Source organism: Vigna unguiculata, chromosome 11, assembly GCF_004118075.2.
Source record: "Vigna unguiculata cultivar IT97K-499-35 chromosome 11, ASM411807v1, whole genome shotgun sequence".
Lineage (NCBI taxonomy): Eukaryota > Viridiplantae > Streptophyta > Magnoliopsida > Fabales > Fabaceae > Vigna > Vigna unguiculata.
Genome location: NC_040289.1, coordinates 36,191,993 through 36,214,696, shown reverse-complemented (window position 1 = coordinate 36,214,696; position 22,704 = coordinate 36,191,993). Strand labels below are relative to the sequence as shown.

The 22,704-nt window shown below is 31.6% G+C and overlaps 5 protein-coding genes across 8 annotated transcripts; 4 read left to right on the top strand and 1 right to left on the bottom strand.

Moving 5' to 3' along the window:
• The first annotated feature begins 3,766 nt into the window (after positions 1–3,766).
• Positions 3,767–6,769, top strand: LOC114170458. 4 transcript variants are annotated; one of them, XM_028055937.1, is made up of 3 exons: positions 3,767–4,072; positions 5,584–6,061; positions 6,137–6,769. In XM_028055937.1, exons 1-3 carry the CDS (start codon positions 4,037–4,039, stop codon positions 6,418–6,420), a joined length of 798 nt encoding a protein of 265 aa, XP_027911738.1. In that variant the 5' UTR covers positions 3,767–4,036; the 3' UTR covers positions 6,421–6,769. The 4 variants fall into 4 exon arrangements, with proteins under 4 accessions (XP_027911738.1, XP_027911736.1, XP_027911735.1 ...); XM_028055935.1 differs by adding an exon at positions 4,653–5,366 and having other exon boundaries at positions 5,584–6,769; XM_028055934.1 differs by having other exon boundaries at positions 3,768–4,072; positions 5,584–6,769.
• Positions 6,766–8,800, top strand: LOC114170459 (RING-H2 finger protein ATL66-like). The gene has a single exon (XM_028055938.1). It carries the CDS (start codon positions 7,067–7,069, stop codon positions 7,631–7,633), a length of 567 nt encoding a protein of 188 aa, XP_027911739.1. The 5' UTR covers positions 6,766–7,066; the 3' UTR covers positions 7,634–8,800.
• On the bottom strand, positions 8,695–10,317 carry LOC114170460 (60S ribosomal protein L23a). The gene is made up of 4 exons (XM_028055940.1): positions 10,245–10,317; positions 10,116–10,165; positions 9,533–9,896; positions 8,695–8,974 (listed from the first exon to the last, which is right to left on the bottom strand). Exons 2-4 carry the CDS (start codon positions 10,129–10,131, stop codon positions 8,890–8,892), a joined length of 465 nt encoding a protein of 154 aa, XP_027911741.1. The 5' UTR covers positions 10,132–10,165; positions 10,245–10,317; the 3' UTR covers positions 8,695–8,889.
• A 151-nt stretch (positions 10,318–10,468) lies between these two features.
• On the top strand, positions 10,469–15,700 carry LOC114170651 (UDP-galactose/UDP-glucose transporter 5B-like). Its single transcript, XM_028056175.1, has 11 exons — positions 10,469–10,771; positions 11,131–11,244; positions 11,579–11,671; positions 11,783–11,848; positions 12,935–13,033; positions 13,594–13,673; positions 14,160–14,272; positions 14,397–14,485; positions 14,668–14,754; positions 14,843–14,911; positions 15,079–15,700. The coding sequence occupies exons 1-11, from the start codon at positions 10,640–10,642 to the stop codon at positions 15,199–15,201; spliced, it is 1,065 nt and encodes a 354-aa protein (XP_027911976.1). The 5' UTR covers positions 10,469–10,639; the 3' UTR covers positions 15,202–15,700.
• A 2,703-nt stretch (positions 15,701–18,403) lies between these two features.
• On the top strand, positions 18,404–20,718 carry LOC114168423 (glutelin type-D 1-like). The gene is made up of 3 exons (XM_028053219.1): positions 18,404–18,743; positions 19,424–20,144; positions 20,336–20,718. The coding sequence occupies exons 1-3, from the start codon at positions 18,548–18,550 to the stop codon at positions 20,487–20,489; spliced, it is 1,071 nt and encodes a 356-aa protein (XP_027909020.1). The 5' UTR covers positions 18,404–18,547; the 3' UTR covers positions 20,490–20,718.
• Positions 20,719–22,704: the final 1,986 nt, after the last annotated feature.

Below are 22,704 nucleotides of genomic sequence, written 5' to 3'. Positions count from 1 at the left end.
TTAAAATACTAATACAATATATTTTAATGATGAGTAGAGAACAACAAAAAAAACGGTAAAAAATATGAACTCAGTTAGAATTTGGATTCTAATTATAAATGTCACTAATTACATTATTAAAGTAAATTTATGTGTGGCTTTGCATGTCTTACCAATGTTTGACCTATGTGATAGGTTTACTTGGTGAGTGTGATTCCACAATGTGTCTTCTTCAGCTTGGCCTCCCCCACATGACTTTAACCTAAATTCTCATGTTCTCTTCCACAAACAAAAAATCTCATTGGTTTGTCGTCACACCCTACACTCTCTATTTTTTTCCCATAAAACCCAAAACGTAAAATCAAAAATTAGACAATATTCCATACCCAACTTTAAGAATTTTCCATAACTTGGTAAAGACAAAGATAACCCAATTAATGATATAATTATCATACATTTGAAGAAATATGATATAACTTCGTTAACATATATAATTAAAATAAAATATGTAAGTAAATACAAATTCTAATTTATAAATTCATTTTTTGTGAGATTCATATAGATTTATTTATTAAAAATTATCTTGAAAAATTTATTGGATTTATTATTTTATTCATAGATATTTAATCTCATCTCAGAGTTTTTAGTATTAAGAGATATGTACTAGAGATATTATATTATATACAACTATAAGGATAAAACAAAACATCAATAAATATAAATATTATCTCATAAACGTAATGAATTATCTTTTATAAGATTGAATTAAATTTAAATTATATCTTGAAAAGTAAATGAAAACGTTATTGATGACATAATATATCAATATTTTTTTAATAACAATCTTTTGTTTTAAAATATATTTTAATAGGCTAAAAACACTAGGTTGAAAATGAAACACAATGAATATGATTTTACGTGATTGAACTGTTGGAGTTCGTACCGGTTAGGAAGAGAAGTTTGTTTTATTTAATGTCTTTTTTTGAATAAAACAGGAATTTTGTGATAAGAAAACAAAAATTCATATCTAAAATCATAGATATTTCAGAATTACTATTACTTAGGAAAGACTAGACTCAATATCTATTTATATGTATATATATATAGGAAGAGAAGTTTGTTTTATTTAATGTCTCTTTTTGAATAAAACAGGAATTTTGTGATAAGAAAACAAAAATTCATATCTAAAATCATAGATATTTCAGAATTACTATTACTTAGGAAAGACTAGACTCAATATCTATTTATATATATATATATATATATATATATATATATATATATATATATATATATATATATATATATATATATATATATATATATACTCTTGTCTTATAACCTAACAAATCATATTAATTATTTAAAAATAAAAATAAATAGAACATAGATATAAATTTAAGAAAAAAAACATGTATCTTTTAAATTTAAGGCACATAAAAAAAATTAGTCATATGATCATATAATTCAAAGATATTTGAATAGACATATATATATATATATATATATATATATATATATATATATATTTTTTTTTTTTTAAATGTATGAATTTTTTTTTCAGAAACAGATTAGACAACAAATTTTTGCAGTCTAATCCAATCTCATTGATGAGTTATTCAGGTTATCCATCCAACCAAATCTATTTTAATGGTTAAAGATAAACCCAAGAAAATTAAATAAGAGAGATAATAAAAAACGCATAATATGAAATGTTCTTTATTGTATTTCAAATTTCAAATATGTATATTTCATATAATTATAGAAAGTTCTTTAATGTAATCATTTATAACATTTAAAAGGAAAATAATAAGATATAAAAGGAAGACTATTAAAAATAGAAATTAAAAATACTTAAATATTTTATCTAAAAATAAAAAAATCCCACAATAAATATTATAAAAATTGTATATTTGTATAAAAAATAAATAAAACAAAACTTATGATCATCAGTAAATACTATATAGAAAATACTATAAATTAGTATTAATACCAAAGTACTATATGAATCCTTAAATTTGGTAGAATGGTCACTACATGGATATTTTAATATAATCTTATAATTTATGAAAATAAACTCCTTAAATTTTCAACTCCCAACTTCGTCTTCATTTTACGTAGTTCCTCATTATCATCAAAAAAATTAGTGTTAAATTTATATATATTGTATTAAATACAATGTAGTCCACATATAAAAACTACATTATATACTTGAATAGAAAGAGACAGGAAGTTTAATTTTCATAATTAACTTTTTAGCACACACACACATTCAAATATTGACATTTATATATAAAAAAGACTAAAAAGATATCCATCCTTAAAATAATAAAATAACAAAAAAAAGATAATATAAATTAAAAGAAAAAAAATTAAGATAAATAACTTGTAAGTTACGACAACCATGTATATCATATACCTATTAAATTAAACCTCATTAAAACATTTTTTGTCTACAACACTAAATTTGTTTATAAATACATCACTATTACCTAAACGTAAAATAAGACAAGGCTTATCTATAATTATGAGTTATAGTTACAAAACAACCTAAAAAATATCAATTTGATTCTCAGATTCAACCTTTTGTCTTAAAACTGGACAACAGACACTAGATTTGTCCGTTATAACTTAAGAATTTTATATGTTTATTAGAATTGCATAATGGTCAACCTTCAGAGGTGCACTAGACAAACCAAACGTTGCTTGCAAGAATAATAATCTCACCCTATATATGCATGTTTTCAGGATACATAGTATTAAGGAGACATGACTTAGTTTAATTTTAATTTAGTTAACTTAAAAAGTTTTGTCCTTTAATATTGAGGTTTTGTGTGAAACAAAAATCTCAAACTAAAATAAGAATTGTTGATTATTATATACATAGTACTGCAGCCAAAGATGATTGCAAACTTTTAATTGGTTCATTGACCTTTTGCAAATAACTGCATGACTAAGATATCCTTTAGGGTCATATTAGGCAGAATAATGATTAAAAGTTCGATATATAACATCGTAGGTAAGGGGCAATCTAATGATAGTAAGCATAAAATTAAGGGTTAAATATGTTTTTGGTCCCTCAAGTTTCAGCGAAATTTGGAATTAGTCCCTCATCAAAACTTTTGACCAATTTAGTCCTTCATCTTTCAAAATGCGTGAATTTAGTCCTTTTAACCAAATTTTTTTAAGTTTATCTGACGTTTCAAGTGCATTTCATGATAGTATTTAAGTTAACATTGAAACAAAAATATGTCAAACAGTATAAATAATTTAAATACTATCATGAAATGCGCTTGAAATATCAGATAAACTTAACAAAATTTGGTTAAAAGGACTAAATTCACGCATTTTGAAGGATGAAGGACTAAATTGGTCAAAAGTTTTGATGAGGGACTAAACCCAAATTTCGCTCAAACTTGAGGGACCAAGAACATATTTAACCCTAAAATTAATACTGATATATATATATATATATATATATATATATATATATATATATATATATATATATATATATATATATATATATATATATATATATATATATATATATATATATATATATATATATCAGTATCTTACCAACACATTAATCATCTGGTAATTTTGTTTGAACTTATCTATATATAATGGATGGAAAAATTTAATGTTTCAATTTGAAGAATTTATACATAGAAAGTTTAACTGAATTAAATAATTTATCAGAAAGACATAAATATTAGAAATGACACAATTCCTGAAAGAATGGGAGGATTTCAGGGATTCTCAAATCATGTATATCACAAAAAATGGGAACTCCAATTTATCCTCTGAGGAAGATTTTGGCATTCAATGACAGGGACTTGCTCCTCACCATTTTTGTGATTAAACCTTGACTTTCAACCACCCTTTAGTCTTATAAATCTTACAAATATCCAAATACGTTCTCTATAAATAAGAGGGGACATTTACATATGTACTTAATTTTCTATTTTCTATTTCTATTTCTACACCAATATTTGGTTTTCCAAATTTCTCTCCCTTTCTGCTCTCAAATAGCCAAATAGCAGCCGCAAAAATGGAAGACCTGGATTCTCTGATCATCTACCCTGAGGTTTGTTATTGCATAATCATATCATATCATTCATTCATACATATATATATATATATATATATATATATATATATATATATATTATATTATTATATGTGTGTACTATATGTTTGTGTGTATGCTTCTGTCAGTCTTTGATAATTTTTGTTCTTTTCTTCTGCTGCATCCTTGACTAGAGTTTCTGTCTTGGAAGATCCTTTTTCCTTTTAAATGACATTTGCATTCATCTATTCTTTCATTTGTTACTCACTTCCATGATAGATATTCTTTATGTGGATCAACTTTATCCATTCAACTGATTCATTGCCCTCTGCTCCATTCATTTTTCTTTATTTATTGATTCTTTTTGAATGAATTGTGGGTGGAAGGACAAAGGTGAAGTCTTTGAAAGTTACACAAGAAAGTTTTGCATTTTTAATCTTGGTAAGTGGCCACTGTGTGTGTATCTTATGAATTGGAGGAAAACTTTTACTGGGAAAGAATTGATTCTTATTTCAAATAGAAAACAGCACCTTTGTCACTTAAGTACTTCATCTAAGTTTTGTCAGTAACTAAATACACAGGCTTTAATGTTTTTCAGGTCTAAGGCTGCAAAATTTTCCACAGGAGAAAACTACATTCTTGAATCTAGGATGTTTTATTCTGGACGCATCTCTGTTTTCATGTTTTCCTCTTTCTTGGTTTTGCCTTCTGCAATGGTGCATTAATTGCCAGGATCCTTTCTTATTTTTATGCAACATGTTTCAAAACTTAATCCTTGACCCCTTTCTGCCAACTTGTCCTCCTTCACATTAAATCTTGGACAATTATTGTCAATTATTGGTACTTGCTTTATTTATAAAAGAAATTAATGTGTTTCCTTGTATATAGTTTTATAATTAACCCCTTTCCCCCAATTTATTCTTTCCGTTATATACCAAATCCCCTTACTGTTGCTGTTTCCATAAATAGCGTGTCTTCCATTAATTTGAGCATAGGAAAATAGATAAATCATAGTCTAATTTTTTCCTAGGGTTGGTTGAGATTACGTGGATCTTACTTTGGAACAGTGCTTGAACCTGATGCATGCACTATGTGACTACATAGACCTAACTCATGTCAATAACCTCTGATAATTTAAGGCAAAAAGCATAAATCATGACCAGGTCGCTTTCTCTGATGTTCATTTACCAAACATTGTCGAGGCTGCTTATTATTCAGCTAAACTTCATTCCGTAACTAATACCAGTAATTAAGGTAACAACCAGTGACCTCATTCATGTTAGGAATTCAAGTGGGTTGAAGTTCATATAAGGTAAAAATGAGTAAGATGGTTTATATAAGTAGAAAAACTCATAATCCTATTGTTTTAAGGTTTTTAGTTAGGAGTAGTATTTTAGTTTTCTATGAGTTTATTCATAACTCATCGGTACCGAATATTCAGATGCTCGTAAAAAACTCAACTTAGACCTTAGAAATGGCTCTTTGACTTCTATATGAACAGTAATTTTTTTTCTTGATTGGTTTTTCAGGGAGAACAAGAGTTAAGGCAAAAGCTTATGGATGCCAGAATTGAACTTGAAACCACAAAGCATCTCAAGACAGAACTGTTCAATCAGTTGAAAGTGGCTTACCAAGAGAGGGATGAAGCAAGGTGTCAGCTAGTTAAACTGATGAACCAGTTCATGCCCTCTAGTTCAAACAATTTGCAAAACGTGTTTGATATGCAAAATCATTTCACCTTCCCTTCTGCTATGAGAGCAAGCTCAGGCATAACAGAATCTGATAATAGTCTCTCACACGGTTCCTCACAAGTGGAATTCTTATTTGACTCTTCCACAGAGGTTACAAACATCAATGCAGTTAACCCATTTGACAAAATGACTTATCTCAACCAGAATCTGATTCAAGACTTCAATTTTTCAGCACCCCATGTATCGATGATTCCTTCTGTAAAGCCGGTGTGTGATCCTGCTGCTGCAGTTATAGATCGTCTTGCCAATGAAAGAGGTTTGCCTCAAATGGGTCAACTCCTTCAGGCTGTGAAAGATGCTGGTCCATTGCTTAATACTTTGCTCCTTGCAGGGCAACTTCCTACATGGGTAAATCCTCCTCCTATTGAAGAGATCAAAGTGCCACCTGTAGCCATAAAAAAGTGTGATGTCACTAGCATCATCAAGCCTAACACTTTTGGAGAAAGTGGAAATTCACTTCTAAAATCCAAGATTCCAACTTTACACCATTCTTCAAATGCTCTATCCACGTGTTCTGCTTCCATGCTCAACTTAGCTGGTCAAACCACTGGTTCATGGAACAGCACATGGCAGTTGAATTCAACTTCTGGTGTCACTTCCAAGTCTCGTCAATGAGCGACAAAGGCATCAAATTTTTTACCCCTTACTCTACTTTTTTCAAAATATGTATATGGCACACTCAGCTTTTGAGTGAAGCAGCACAGATAGCCTTTTTTTTTGTTTTAACTAAATTGTTGAGAGCTCTGCATTTGACAAAAAAGGAAAATTTGAATTTTCGTATTATCAAATGTATGTTACATCTCTGTGATCTGATATTTTTTTTCTGCCCATACCCATCGGATAGTTTTGTTTGTCGAATTCAACTAGAATGTCAAAACTTTGTCCATCTCCCCTTCTCATATTATGTTAAATATGTCAGCTTTTTGTAACATTTACTTTAAAAATAACGTTTGAGATTCTTTGATAGGATAAAAGTATTTACCCAATTCAATAAAATTAAACTGGTTTATGTTTTATTTGCTCAAGAAGAGATTTTAAGTTTACCCTATTGCATGTCAAAGAAAAATATCATTTTTTTTAACCTTTGATAGTATCTAAGACAAGAGTCGTCAGCAATCATCACAACGGAGAATCCTTAGTTTCATCTCCAACTGTACTACTTCGGTTTGAACGTTATGTGTCTCTATGTTGGCATAGTTTTCAAACTTAGTTTACTGCTATTTTAAGCAAACTCTTATGTAAAAACTTGATTTTCATTAAAATGTCTTCTGATTCTGCTGAAAACAATACCCCTGCGCCATGGAAGCTGGAAGAGGTTGTTTCAATTATTATAGTGTGCATTATCTTTCTTACAGTGAGTGATTGCTTCGGCGTATTGAAGCGTCTGTTGTGTGGAATTTTCCGAGGCAGAAACCAGGTTCCAAGGCGGTTTCTAGATGTGACCGTTCTCGACGATGATCCTTCCATGCAGGTTCAAAGCCGAGGATTGGAGTTTTGTGTGGTTCAATCTCTTCCAACGATTGAGTTCAAGAAAAACGAGGTAGAACAAGACAAGGGAAGTAATGTGGAATGTGCCATTTGTCTCGGAGAGTTTGAGGAAGGGGTGTTGCTGAAACATCTTCCAGAATGCAGGCATAGCTTCCATGTTCCATGCATTGATAAGTGGTTTCAGTCTCATTCAAATTGTCCTCTGTGTAGAGCATTTGTGCATCATCACTTGCTGCACTGTTCCGTAGATTCTTCTCACACATTGCTACAGCCTTTGAGCAGGGAAGACTTTGAAAGGGAAAATCTGTCTAACACACAACAACAGTTCCTTCCCCCTTGATTTACTCTTTGCTTTCAGTTTCGATCATTTCTGAGGTGTGAACCCTTGGAGACTTTGAGGAAGAGGAGAATGAATGATACCATGATACCTGGTAAATAGAATTTGGAGGGAAAGCTAACAGCTTAAGAAGCCTCCGTTTGGATGGTTATACGTGTATCAGAGAGCGTACGTAGCATGATATGCACGAATGCTTAAGAGAGCTGAATTTGAAATTCGCAGGTCCATGATCAACATAGGTGTTGAAACTTGTAGTGCAGTATAGTTTTTAAGTTGGTTCTATAATAAAAGCTAAAATTTATTTTCCAATATCTCACGTCAACCTTTAATGCAGAAAATTAAACATGACTCTTGTTTTGATTAAAAAAATAGTATTCAAAACTCCTATAATATTAAGCCTCTTTCATATGATGGCTTAAATTTCACTACTTTTATACGTGTTCAGCTTTAAAGAAATGAGGTTCTTCAAATACTTACTAAATTTTGGGTAGAAAATTTGATTTCATTACAAGGTGGAAAAACAGTCAAAACAATAACTTGCACCTACTTCAAATAATTTTTGGCTAATCACTGCTCAGACCAACCGTTCTGTTCAACTACAAAACATGCCCAACTCTATTTCACTTGCTCTGCTTTAAATTTTCTATTCACCTTTTCTTTCATTTAAATGAATCGTGCATTGAAGGATTTGAACTCATGAGCCTAGAGAAGTATTTCATGAAATGGAAGATACAAACTTCCTCATTCTATCATATCTCTTTCCATTATTCCAAAGACCTATTTCATGACCGGTGTTCTTCTAATATCGAATTTCACCTGTAATTCATTCACATGCTCAGCACCTATGAACTCAAACCTTATCACTAAAGGTAAACTCAATTAGCATAAAAACTAAGTTGAGTTATTTCCTTGTTGACTGTTAGTTTTCGAATTTGCTAATCACCTAAACTTTGTCGGTTGACTAGCGAAGTGAAAAAATTCTGTCATGCCACAATTTCGTTATTGCCACCAGCTTTAGTACACTCATTAACCTCACATTCAACGAGTCGCCCAAGCACTAAAAATTATAAAATTTTAACATGCTCATTTCAAGCATCAATTTAAGAGTCAAAATTGAAACACGGTGTTTGCTTAGTGTCAACTGAACCAAAAGATACAAAATAAAAAAACCCGAAATATAGAACCTATCCTTTTTTGAAAAGTTACCGTCAAGAATCACCATAGAACTGCCTAACATTTAATAAAACCCATGTACTATCTTAGATGATGCCGATCTTGTTTGCCACGTCCAAAGCATCGTAATCAGGGGTCAACCTGACATAAGCCTTCTTGGTGCCATCAGGCCTGCAACAGAGTTGAAAATCAGAGACTGCAGCAGAAATTCCTTATATATTGAACTAAAGCTAAACACTTTTCCACAAGTTCACTGTAAATGGCCATCTCAAACACATCCAAATAATACACACTCCTACATTCTCAATTCTCAAGTGGAAACATTCAGCGAATTCCCTAATTTATTAATTTTACTAGTGATACAAATTGAAAAAGTACAGATATTCTTCCACATTCCACAAATGAAATTATTAATCCTATAGTTAGTCCTCCAGATTATTAATTCATTAATTTTAACAGTGCAGCAAACAGGTAACAATGCCCACCCCTGTAATTAAAACATAAAACAGTGAACAGGAACGACCCATAATGGGTGCTTAAAGACAGAAAAGAAGCCTACAGACAGGACTAGAAATTATATTTGTCATGAAAGTGTTTTTAAAAGGGTAGTACGCAGCATGCTATGCCACTAGTTAAATAGGAAATTCACCACACTACCAAATCCATTAGCAATAGCAAGTCATCAAACCATTACTATCAAAACCAATTAATTATTGCATAGATTCTTACCTGATCAAGGTGTTAACTTTCTTGGCCTGGATGTCATACATTTTCTTCACTGCATCCTTGATCTTCTTCTTGTCTGCACGTAGGTCAACAATGAAAACCAAGGTGTTGTTGTCCTCAATCTTCTTCATAGCAGACTCAGTAGTAAGAGGGAACTTCAGGATCTGATAATGATCAAGCTTGTTCCTTGGTGGCGCACTAATGCGAGGGTACTTAGGGTTCCTGTCCTTCTTCAATGTCTTTGGCCTGTGGAAAGTCACAGAAGTTCGGATCTTCTTCGCCTTTTTCTTAAAGGTAGGTCCAGACTTAACTGCCTTAGCAGTTTTCAAGGCCTGTGCCTTTGGATCACCCTTCTTAGAACTATCAACTATATACACACAAAAATGAAAAAACACATTAATACCACACACAACAAAAGCAAAACCAAACTAATTCTTCATACTCCAAAATCTTCTTCCTAATAAATGCTTGATTCCAATACTATTGAAAGAAAAAAAAAAAAAAACTCAACCAATTAACTTAAATTTCGTTCAACGAATAGTTAAAATGAAAATTGAGAAACGCGAAGTGAGGAACACAAACATACCTTTAGCGGGAGCCATTGAAGAAACTCTACCTGTCAAATATTCCGAATTCCTGAAATTTCAAAACCTCAAATCGTAAACAGCATGAAATTAAGCAAGCTAGCGAAGAGTAACGATGCACAGTCACAAACCTGCGCAGAGGAACAAACCGGCTCTAGGGTTTACGATTTGGTTTATGGAGTTTATATAGAAATGTAAGAAAATGACCAAAGTATCCTTATCCTGTATTAAAATGGGCCATGTTTGGGCAGGCCCATTTAGAATGCTATTGGGCCGAGTTTTTAAAATCCATTCGGAGGTGTTGACTGGCCCATGTTCAGTCAAGAGTGAAAATGCGAGTACCGTTGCTGTCTTCCGAGAATGGTGAAAGCTGACGTGGCGGACCAATTCCTTTTTCTCCCATGAAATGAAACGACAGAAAAGAGTGCGGCAGAGCAACCTGAGCTCCGAGTCAGAGGCGAGCTAACTCGAATCCGACGTCGTTTTTGGTCGTGTTCTATGTCAGTGCGGTGCTTGTGTTTCGGACATGGCGGAAACAACCTCTGCTTCGGTTTCTTCTTCCGCGGATGATTCGAATTGGAGAGAGAACAAGTTGGTGAAAGGATCATTTGCGGTCTCCGGAATCATGCTCACCCTCGTTACCTATGGCATCTTGCAGGTCTATAAGTCAAACTTTTCGTTTCTGTTGATTTTGGCCGAACCTCAAGATCTTCTTGTCTTGCTTAATACTAATTCCAATTACGTATTTGTGGGTTTTGTAATCGTTCCCCTCTTGAGTTTGTTATCAATCCTCTAGGTTGAAGTGTTCTTAATTTCTCTGTCTTAAATTTCACTTTTTGCTTATTTATCAATTTGTGATTTGGTGCTTATGGATTAACTAAACTGGCATCTATTAAGGCATGTGGGCTAAAGCTAACGTGGACCTTCTTGTCTTGTGAAGTTGGATAATGACAAAACCCTCTTCGTTTGATAATCCTACTATGTCCTGTGATGTGTGAGTGTGTTTGTTTCTTTCAGGAAAAGATCATGAGAGTTCCTTATGGGGTGAACAAGGACTACTTCAAATATTCTCTTTTTCTTGTTTTCTGCAACCGCATCACGACGTCTGCTGTTTCGGCTGGGGCTCTAGTGGTGAGTGAGTGCTTCTTATGTGGGAAATACTATGGTTACCGAACATTTGATGCGTATTTGGATTAAGGTTGGCAAACATAATTTTGGAGCACTTTTCACTTTTCAAACTAAGTTTGCAAAAGGAACCCCGGTTTTGCTTTATGGAAACTTGGTTTCAGACAGTATATACCTGTATTTTACCGGTAATCAAACAGGTTAAGAAATTGAGTTTTATATCCAAACTGAGTTTGGGGCATCCCAAACGAGAATCCAAACTGCAGCCTGCACTTTCGTGTAACTGCATTTACTTAGCCAGAATTTTCCTTGAATTTATGGTTTTCAATCTTTCTCATAGGCACGTAACAAAGTTTTGGATCCTGTTGCCCCCATTTATAAGTACTGCCTTGTGTCAGTATCGAACATTCTTACCACAAGTTGTCAGTATGAGGTAAGCTGCATACCTTCTATATGTATCTATAGATTGTATGTTCATTATAAGTTGTTGTTATGTATTTACCGTTGGTTAATACCCTTTTTTGTGTCGTGTTTCCTATTCCAGGCCCTCAAATATGTTAGTTTCCCTGTTCAGACTCTTGCAAAGTGTGCTAAAATGATACCGGTTATGGTAAGGGAAACACTAATACTGTATAATGCGTTGTTCCTTAACACTAAATCTTTCATGCACTCTTTGTCTGTCTCTCATCTTCTTACAATCATTTGTGGTTGGCATCATTAGTAGCCAGCCACTTCATTTTTTAGCCTAACAAGTGCATGAAAGGAAAATATGCAACTTAGAGGTAGAATCCTGATCCTCGGTCTTAAAATTTGGTTGAACATTCTTTTCGAATTGATCAAATTATTGGCTTGGTAGTCTCTCTCTCTCCCTTGAAAATGAATACTTCTCCCCTTCAAATTTTATTCTACTCAGGGTAGACACATTTTGAATTTCTTTTTTATGCTTCCGAGATGTCATACTTTCAAATACTTTTTTTTTTCTTTAAAAGAAAGTTAGAGCAGGAAGGAAATTCTGTCTTTGTAGTTACTAACAAATTTACCATGATGAGCAAAATTGTATATCCTCTATACTTTGCTTTTTATAATGATTAAGTTGGTGATTTTAAAGTTTCTGCAGTCTATCCTCAAAATAGAGTGGAGAATGTGGTGTGAAGTTATAAACATGTCATTTTTTTATGAATGACAAGATGTCTTTTAGAGGTAGACTTTATAATATTTTAGTTGCCTATTTTGGTGAAGTTGAGGCTTGTTCTCTTTTTTGTTTCTTTTTATATTTTGATTTAGATATAAGTCATAATAGTTAAGTAGATGAAGGCTTGATACTAAATATAGTTTTGGAAAGTTCTGAAGGATTTTTTTATTATAAGTTGATTATCATTTATGCATGTAAAAGCGCATCTTATGTGTGAAATGAGATGCAACTTCTATTTTACGTTTTAATATTATTCTACGGACTTATTTTGTGTTCTATTAAAGTGAGTGTACAATTTATCCTTGGTGGGTTCTAGGTACTATAATAGGTTGTCCTACCCTGCTAGCCGTTATTTTTAATTTCTTTTATCATGCATGTGTTCTAGACAACCAAACCAATCATGTTCCTTTTTTTTTTATGACACATCTTATGTACAATCTTTATGCCTATGGTTTATTCCTGCCATGTTATGAATCTTGATTCTTGCCTGTGTGTATTATTTAGGTCTGGGGCACAGTCATAATGCAGAAGAAATATCGAGGAACTGACTATTTGCTGGCCTTTATAGTAACCCTTGGCTGCTCAGTGTTCATCCTATATCCTGTAATGGTCTTTTGAGCCTAGTTTTTGTGTCTTTTTCATCATTGTCTTTGTATGCTATTCTTTACTACTTAGAACCAACAATGAATATACATACATTATGCAATATTTTATTCCCAAGTACAGGAAGTTCTTAACTAACCTTTGAAAAAGTTTTCATATTCTTCTACGTTTAAACATACTAAAGCAAAATAAAGCATGGGACAGAGTTGCTGAGTCTCATATGACAGTTACAAATCCGCATATTCCTTTGATACATAGATACCTAACATGGGATCCAAAATTCCACTCACACAACAGATACACATTTAAATATTGTAGTCTTGCTATTGTCATTTTACTTGCTAGTCTGACCTGTATAAATTCTTGTATGAGTTATATCAACTGATTGGATAATTTCTATAACAAATGTTGCATTTATCTTCCATTGAATAAGCATTGTCACTGATATTGCTTTTTTTACTCTGCATTGATCATGCTGCTAAAGATACAAAACAAACATTCTTGATAATCTGGAAGCATTCTGTGATGAACTGATGTAATCTTTTGTGTTGTTATTGTAGGCAGGGACCGACATAAGTCCATACGGTAGGGGAAGGGAAAATACTGTTTGGGGAGTTTTGCTAATGCTTGGTTATCTTGGGTATCACTACAAAACTTAATCCCACTTTCTATGATAAGTGAGTTTAGGTGTTGTCCCAAAAAAAATACTACTTACCTTCACCCATTCTGACATGCAAGGTTTTAATCTTTCAGATTATTCTCATGTTAGGGATAAATCACCTTGCCAACCTAACTGTTCAGTACTTTCCTGCATATAATTTTTCTTTCCCCACTTTCGATGTCCATAGATTTTCATGAACCGTCATATTATTTCAATTGTGTTTCCTTTTTGTTCATTTGTACGGCAATGGTTATTCGAAGCCATGATATATGGTTCAAATCTCATTTTGTAACATTATATAGTTAGTGCTCTTCATTGTTTAGTTGGGGCTAGCATTACTAATTTTATGCTCCTCTTACCAATATGTTTTAAGTCTTTAATTTGTCATACATATTAATATTAATTCATGTGTTAGTCTTCCTTTAATTCACATACTTGTTTTTGTTTTTCTGTCTGGTCTAATAGGTGTGATGGTTTTACAAGCACTTTCCAAGATAAGATGTTTAAAGGCTATAACATGGAGATACATAATCAGATATTCTATACTACTTTGTGTTCTTGTGTTCTTAGCCTGACAGGTGAGTCACAGACTGTAAAATTTCATTCTGAACTTTATATTTCTGATAATCTCCATTTTTATTCTCTCAGTTTTTGTTTATTTTCTAGCTTCATGGTTGGATTTGACATCTGATATTTGTTTAGGTCTTATCATACAAGGACAACTATTACCAGCAGTAGAGTTTGTGTATCTCCATAAGGATTGTTTCTTTGACATTGCATTGCTTTCAACAGTAAGAAAATTTTCCCTTCTGTTTTAAATTTTACAATACACTGTTAATAATTTGCTCTCCTTTCCGACTTTTGAAATGTTTTATGCTTTTACACCCCTTTGTTCCATAAAAGAATTGTAAAAACATTCCTTCTACATCTTCCATTTCACTCAAGAAGTTTGTTATAATATCAACTTCCACAGGTTGCAACAGCTAGTCAATTTTTTATTTCCTACACAATTCGCACATTTGGTGCTCTAACATTTGCTACAATAATGACAACTAGACAGGTAACTATTGCAGAGAAAAGTCCAATTTTACATTATCCTTTCTATTATTATTTTCTGTGTTTATAATACTTTATTCTAACTCTTGCAGTTGGTAAGCATCATGATATCATGTGTGTGGTTTGTCCATCCTCTTAGCTGGGAACAATGGATTGGAGCTGTAAGACTTACTTTCTTTTGTGTGCCACACTGTTTCTTTATCAGCCATCACAACTGGTCCCCACTTACACTTATTTCGGACCACAATGATATAGTTCACACACTAAATGTGACACCATATTCTTGATGAATTGATGAGAAACCTATTAACACCAGTAAAACTTTCAGGTTATTGTCTTCGGTGCAATTTATTCAAAAAGCTTCTTGAGGAAAGCACCCGAAAAGACAACAACCTCTTCTGTAGAACATGTACAAAATGGAAATTCAAATAATTTGAAGGACAACCCATGATAGAGACTGACTCCTTTTGCTGACATGGCGTGGTTCTACCTGTACTAGTGTGGGAGCAGCTTCAGTTTTGAATTCACAGCTGCAGATTCAATATTTCAGGTCGTGGCTAATGCATATATGATGGTGGTTTGACATGCAGACAACAGATAATTTGGTGTCCCAATCATAACAATGGAAGAGTTGACAGGAGCTTAGCCCCTCACTTTTTGATAGGGGAGATCAATATTACTGATCAAAGCCAAAAGAATGTTTATCAATTGAAACATTTCCAATATGTTCGATTAAGCAAGGTTGTTTATTGGTTAGTTTGAGGTGTTTGTTTTGTTAAGACAGAAGATTTATGCTAATTTATTGTCAGGACCGTCTCCATATGTAAGGAGATTTGTCCTTTTGATTTTAACCAGGGTGGGACGATTTTGGTTGATACAAATAATTAGCTAATTCAGATATATCCTTACTGTGAGCATTATTATAATTGACACATTATTGCCAATGTAAACCCTAAGCACATTTGCAAGTCTCTTAACTCTGATAGCAAATTCTAAGAAAGAACACTTGTATTAAAATGTGATTAGTATAATTAAATGATATTACTCAAGTTTCTGAAGCAATTTGCCAGAGTCTTGACTTTTGTGAATGAACAAAATATTGTCGAGTGGAGGCAACATATTTTTAAATACTTTTGGATCTTCTGAAAGAGATTAGTCCTATTATACACAATTGAAGACAATCTTTATAATTATCTGCAGATAAATAAATAAATATATTATTATAAAATAAAGCTAATAATAAATATATCAGAGAGGAGAGAATATAAGAAAAAATTTGAAAATAATTTTTCAATATGTTTTATTACTCGTGTGTTTTATTCAAAATCTTATTTATAAATATAAAATATAATATAAATCAAATAGTTTAATGCAAATATTTAAATCTTGTATGATTTGAGAAGGGTCACACTTGTGAGCACGACTACTTTAAACTTGACCACGATCCAAATTAACTCATTGACAAAATAGACTGTACTTGTAAAAAAGTTTGAGGTCTTCCTCTTTTTCTTTGTCTTGGATTTAATAATAATAATAATCTCATTAATTTTAATATAGTTTCATCAATTATAATTTTTTATTTTAAATAATAATTTGATTTTATCATTATTTATACTAACAACTTATTTTGAATTATTTTTTAAACAAAAAAGGTAAATTTACGATCTTACAATTTTATTAGTTAATTTTTAAAAAAAATATCATACTAATTACATCATTTATAAACTTTTGCATATTTTTATTTCTTTTTTCTTCATTTTTTCACTATTTTTCACTTAAACCAAATAACATGAGTTTCACCTTTTTTTTCTTTCCTCAAAATTACTGAATTTCGGTCTCTAAACTTTATCTTCAAAGGAAATATAAAATTGATATGCTTTCTCTTATCTAAACTAGTATTTGAATGTTAAATCCTGTAAAAAAAAAGTAGTACAAAATTTTCATTACTAAGCTAAGCAATAATAACCCCAAATTGGAAGGAATAACTAAAAGTGACTCAAAACATTGAAAAATTATAGTTTACACGGCTTAACTAATCAGAACACAAATTAAAAACTATAAAAAAAAAAATAACAATCTTAATTGATTAAACATGTGAAATACTCCTGACTAGAAAACACATTTACTTTAAATTTAATTTTGATGTATGCATTCACTCCTATAAACAAGATTTAATAAAAAAATTAAAAATAGAACTTCAAAAATTCATATCTAAAACCTAACTTAAAATTTTACTTTAATATTTTTTAAAATCATCTTTTCTAAACCAATAAAATTTTACTTTAATTATTTTTCCAGCTGGAGAGGATCGTGGAACAACATAATCAGATATAAAAAAGAATTAAATTTGGTTCAATCATAATAATGATTTGTGCAACTATAATTACTAACTTGATATTTGGTTTATCTAGAACACACATAAAGCTAAAACCATTTGTCACCACAATCTAAGTGGTTTGCCATGTGTAACATTTTTAGCTTCGGTAATTTTGCGTTCTTCCCACTAATTATAATATGAGATTTCTTTAAAAAAAAAAAATCCAAATTGTACTTTTTTTCAATTCGCAATGATGTCTTCAACAGAAGTGTTAATGATTAACGAAGAAAAACAGTGCTCATAGATCTGTTTGCAAATAGTGAACAAAAAAAATTCCTTGAAGAACTACTAGGTATAATGGTATTTTCCTTCTAAACATTTAATGAGCTTTATAATTAGAGTTTAAATTCGAGACATTTTGTTAACTGGAACAGCATTATGTTAATTAATTCACATGTTGGTTCTGATTAATATTTTTTCTAGCAAAACTTGCTCACTTTATTTGCTATATTTCACAGCCAAACAATTTTTTAAATAATGGTTTTTATGATAATTTAATAAATATGTCTTATTAGTGTAAAATATTTTGTCTATCAATTAATTAAAAATATTTTTAAATGACTTTAAGTGATATTATTATTAAACACGTGCATTTTATAAATATATATATATATATATATATATATATATATATATATATATATATATTGGTTTATTTTTATTTTTTAAATCTCAATCTATATTGACCTGATATATCTTATTATAGATGATAATGTGTCAGGTGGCACATAGATAATGTCTATCCACTGATCTGCGACAACAAAAATTTACTTATTATTTGTTTTGTTATTTGCAAATTTTAAAAAAAATTTGAAATAAAATTTAAATAAATTTACAAAAAAAACAAATAAATTAATTTTTAACTTTAATTAAATTTAATTTAATAACATATTAATTAAAATTTAATTTTAATTAAATTTATCTTAATAAAATATAAATTAATTTTTAACTTTAAATAAATTTAAAATAATAACATATTAATTAAAATTTAATTTTAATTAAATTTACCTTAATAAAATATAAATTAAATTTTAATTTTTTACTAAAAATGAATTTATGGGATAATATGATATTGTACCCAACTTTTTGGTAAATGGGTATTAAAATGGGTTATTATTTGATTTAAAAGTAATTCTATGTCCATTTCACACGTATCTTTACGACAATTTTACCGAACAACTGTATAATTGTTTGCGCAGGTACCACTTAATTTCTGGTGAAAGAAACAGAAATCGATAATTGATAAAACAGAACAAAACATAAGGGGATTCAGTCAAATGTTTAGATTGCTATAAATACACAACACCACATGGTGGGACTAAAAAAATCAGTGATCACTGCTTAATTTTCTCTTGTTCCTCTGCTGTCATATATCTTTCTGTTTTCTCTTCCTCCCTTAGTTGTGTCGTGTTCTGTTGAGATGGAGGTTAACCTTTCTCCTCAATTGGCCAAGAAGGTGTACGAGAGCAATGGTGGATCATACTATGCATGGTCCCCTTCTGAGCTTCCCATGTTGCGTGAAGGAAACATTGCTGCTGCCAAGCTAGCTCTTCTGAAGAATGGTTTTGCCCTTCCTCAGTACTCTGACTCTTCCAAGGTTGCATACGTTCTACAAGGTAAACTCACACTACCTTGTCTCTCTTTTTTTTTTCATATCAGTTTTTCAGTATTTCACTTCTCTGATTATGATTTGCTTAATTCACCCAATGATCTTTTGAAATAACAAAAAGTTCTTTTTAAAGATCCTTTCTTTTTCAATAATGATATCTCACCACTTTCTGCATATACCAATACCACCTTGCTAAAAAATTCATTACTTTTTGTTGGAAGATCCATCAATCATTTTCTCATTTTCCCTGCAATACTTTTTAATGATCAGAAACTGATTAAGAATTGTGGTGTCTCTGCTACGCCGTATTGACAATATTGTAAGACTGTAATTATTGAGATTCTCAAGAGCATGTTTGGTAAACTATTGAAAATGCTGCAAAACGGACATTCACACTTTTGAGAAGACAAGATTTGTGACATTTAAGAAAAAGTTCTGAAATTATAGCCATCTTTCTTTCTGTTTCATGCTACAGTTAAAGAACATTATCAAGATCAAGGTTTTAAAACTGAGATGCAGTCTTTTCACAAATTTTTACATCGTTTCAAAAATTGCAAATGAATAATAATACTATTATACAGTAAGGGTGTTCGTAAAAATGATTGAGTGAAAGGACTCATTTTGTTATTGTAGTGATTCAGTATTGTGATTATTGGTTGATTTTAAATGTGAACTTGTGGGAAACAGGAAGTGGAGTTGCAGGAATTGTTCTCCCCGAATCACAAGAGAAGGTTGTTGCAATTAAGAAGGGTGATGCTTTGGCACTCCCTTTTGGTGTGGTGACATGGTGGTACAACAAGGAGGATACTGAGTTGGTAATTCTGTTCCTGGGTGAAACTTCAAAAGCCCACAAGACTGGTGAATTCACTGATTTTTTTCTGACTGGTGCTAATGGAATCTTCACTGGATTTTCAACTGAGTTTGTGGGGAGGGCCTGGGACTTGGAAGAAAAGGTTGTGAAAGCCCTTGTTGGGAATCAATCAGGTAAGGGTATTGTGAAGCTTGAAGGAAACATCAAGCTTCCAGAGCCTAAAGAGGAACATAGGAAGGGCATGGCATTGAACTGTGAAGAGGCTCCATTGGATGTTGACATAAAGAATGGTGGAAGGGTTGTGGTGTTGAACACCAAGAACCTTCCCTTGGTGGGTGAGGTTGGTCTAGGAGCAGACCTTGTGAGGTTGGATGGAAAAGCCATGTGTTCTCCAGGATTCTCTTGTGATTCTGCATATCAGGTTACCTACATTGTGAGGGGAAGTGGTCGTGCTCAGGTTGTTGGTGTTGATGGTCGTAGGGTTTTGGAGACAACTGTGAAAGCTGGAAATTTGTTCATTGTGCCAAGGTTTTTTGTTGTGTCCAAGATTGCTGACAATGATGGCCTCGAGTGGTTCTCTATCATCACTACCCCCAAGTGAGTTTTTCTTTTTTAACAAACAATTGTCAAAATTCACTTCTTAACACATAGTTGTTTGACACTTCTTATGTCAGTGTTTATGTTTGAAGTGTTACTTATTTGATCATATCTCTCTGGTTGTGACTAGTTTTGAAGCTATCTATGATGCATATTAACTGAAAAAATGGCTGTGATTGTTGTTATGACAGTCCTGTATTTACTCATCTGGCTGGAAGTATTGGGGCATGGAAAGCTCTTTCACCAACGGTTCTGCAGGCTGCTTTCAATGTGGATGCAGAAGTTGAGAAAGTCTTTCGTTCAAAGAGGAATGCAGATGCCATTTTCTTCCCTCCTCCAAATTGAAGTAGCATAAAACTAGCATTATATTATATATTTGTATCGTTGAAACTGTTTGATTTAGTTTTAGCATTTTAATTGCCTACTTTTTGTTTTTTACTATATACATCTGTTTTTCGGTTTACCTTTGGTGTTGGGTGTGTGTAGTATAAGATACATGTTTGGTGAATCTTGTTAATAACTGAGGTTGTTTAATATGAAGTGATGCGAAGAAAAATATGTTACGCTTATGAAATAAAGCGAATAACAGAGAGAATAGATAAGAGAGAGAATAGAGAATAGAGAATAGGGAGCAACTCATCTATGTGTTATTATTGATAGGAAGAGTCCTATCTATAGATACAATATGTAATCCATAAAGGAAACAAATCAACTTAGTTAATACAAATATTTACCATAAAGAGTAATGAATCATATGAGTAAATGATGTATCAAATCAATGGACAATCATTAATTCATAATACTCCCCCTTGAGTGTCCATTGATAAAGAATGTGCCTCGTTAAAACCTTACTAGGAAAAACCCTTTGGGATAAAAAACCTAGTGAAGAAAAAAGAGTACAACATACATTCTGTATTCTTTAATACAATATTGTTCATCACATATTCTATTTCTCCCCCTCATGTAAACTTACATCATTAAGGTGACAGAGTCCGAATTTGTGAGTCATTTGCTCAAAAGTTTTTCTTGCCAAAAACTTTACAAATAGACTTGTCATATTTTCAGATGAATGAATTTTTGGATATCTATATCATCTTTTCAATTGAATAATACATTATTGTCTTCATATATGGTTGTTGATTCCATCTTTCTCGGGGATAGTCACAAGTTTCTTGCAGATGTTGAATTATAAACCTTAACCAAACATATTCACAACTTTCCTCGTAATTTTGTATGATTAGACGATGTTGCTACTATGGTTTGTTTCATATACCTTCATGAAACCATTGTGCTACCACGTGAACAAACATCTTGTTTGTGATCAACTATTGTGACATTGTAAGAATATGTAAAATAACATGCATATCCATAACCCATTGGTCTGAATCTGAATCATTTGGATGGAATAAGCTCATATTCGTAGTACCCTTAAAGTAACGAAGTATATGTTTTACTCCAAACCATTTTCTTCTTGTAGTTGAAGAACTATATCTTGCTTAACAAATTTATAGCAAATGCAATATTAGATCGAGTATAATTCGCAAGATACATTAGTGTTTTTATGACACTAAGATATGGTGCTTCTAGACCAAGAAGATCTTCATCATTTTCTTGAGGTCTAATTTATCAACATCTAACGACCTCACAACTATTGGAGTGCATAATGGACATGACTTGTCCATTTAGAACATTTTAAGCACCTTAATCATATAAGCCTCTTGATGTATAAAAATACTTTTATTTAAATACTCAATTTCTAATTTCAAACAAGACTTTTCCCTTCAAAGATCATTCATCTCAAATGATTTCTTTGAGTAATCAATTGCCTTTGTGAGCTCATTAGGAATTCCAACGATGTTTATGTCATCTACATAAACAATAATTATGGCAAATTCAAACAATAATTATGGCAAATTCATTATTTGGATCTTTTCATATAAATACAAGAACAAATAGGATCATTTTTATATTCTTCTTTTAATAAGTATTCAAAAAGACGGTTATGCCACACACGTCTTGATCTCTTTAATCAATAAAAGAGCATGTTCAATTTTATTGAATAACCCTCTTTAGAATTTGTCTCGTTGGGCAAATAAAATCCTTCAGGGATTTTCATATAAATATGATTCTCAAAAGAACCGTACGAATAGGTTGTAACATCATTCATTAGATGTAAATGCAAACCTTGTTGTGCAACTAGAATAATCGAATATTGCAATGTTGTTGCATCCAATACTAGTGAACATGTTTTTTTTTCACTAATCAATACAAGGTTTTGTGAACAACCTTGAGCAATCAATTATGCTTTGTATCTAACAATTTCATCATTTTTAATTTGATTTTTGCGCAAAAATCCATATGTACCTAATGGGTTTCACAACTTCAGGAGTGCGAACTATACATCCAAAAACCTTTCGTTTAGCAAACAAATATAATTATGCTTCTTTGCATATTTTCATTTTGGCCAATCTTTTCTTTGTCGACAATCTTCAATAATCATTGCTTATTGATCCTCATTGTCATTCATAGCATTCATCGCTATGTTATAAGTAAAAGTTTC

Excerpts from the sequence above, each read along its gene's own strand:
- LOC114170458 (XM_028055934.1), top strand. The coding sequence starts at position 4,037 with ATGGAAGACCTGGATTCTCTGATCATCTACCCTGAG. Across the intron at positions 4,073-5,583 it reads CTCTGATCATCTACCCTGAG|GGAGAACAAGAGTTAAGGCA; the intron begins GTTTGTTATTGC and ends TTGGTTTTTCAG.
- LOC114170459 (XM_028055938.1), top strand. The coding sequence starts at position 7,067 with ATGTCTTCTGATTCTGCTGAAAACAATACCCCTGCGCCATGGAAGCTG.
- LOC114170460 (XM_028055940.1), bottom strand. Across the intron at positions 8,975-9,532 it reads AAAGTTAACACCTTGATCAG|GCCTGATGGCACCAAGAAGG; the intron begins GTAAGAATCTAT and ends ACTCTGTTGCAG.
- LOC114170651 (XM_028056175.1), top strand. The coding sequence starts at position 10,640 with ATGGCGGAAACAACCTCTGCTTCGGTTTCTTCTTCCGCGGATGATTCG. Across the intron at positions 10,772-11,130 it reads TTACCTATGGCATCTTGCAG|GAAAAGATCATGAGAGTTCC; the intron begins GTCTATAAGTCA and ends TGTTTCTTTCAG. Across the intron at positions 13,674-14,159 it reads CTAATGCTTGGTTATCTTGG|GTGTGATGGTTTTACAAGCA; the intron begins GTATCACTACAA and ends CTGGTCTAATAG.
- LOC114168423 (XM_028053219.1), top strand. The coding sequence starts at position 18,548 with ATGGAGGTTAACCTTTCTCCTCAATTGGCCAAGAAGGTGTACGAGAGC. Across the intron at positions 18,744-19,423 it reads GGTTGCATACGTTCTACAAG|GAAGTGGAGTTGCAGGAATT; the intron begins GTAAACTCACAC and ends TGTGGGAAACAG. Across the intron at positions 20,145-20,335 it reads TCTATCATCACTACCCCCAA|TCCTGTATTTACTCATCTGG; the intron begins GTGAGTTTTTCT and ends TTGTTATGACAG.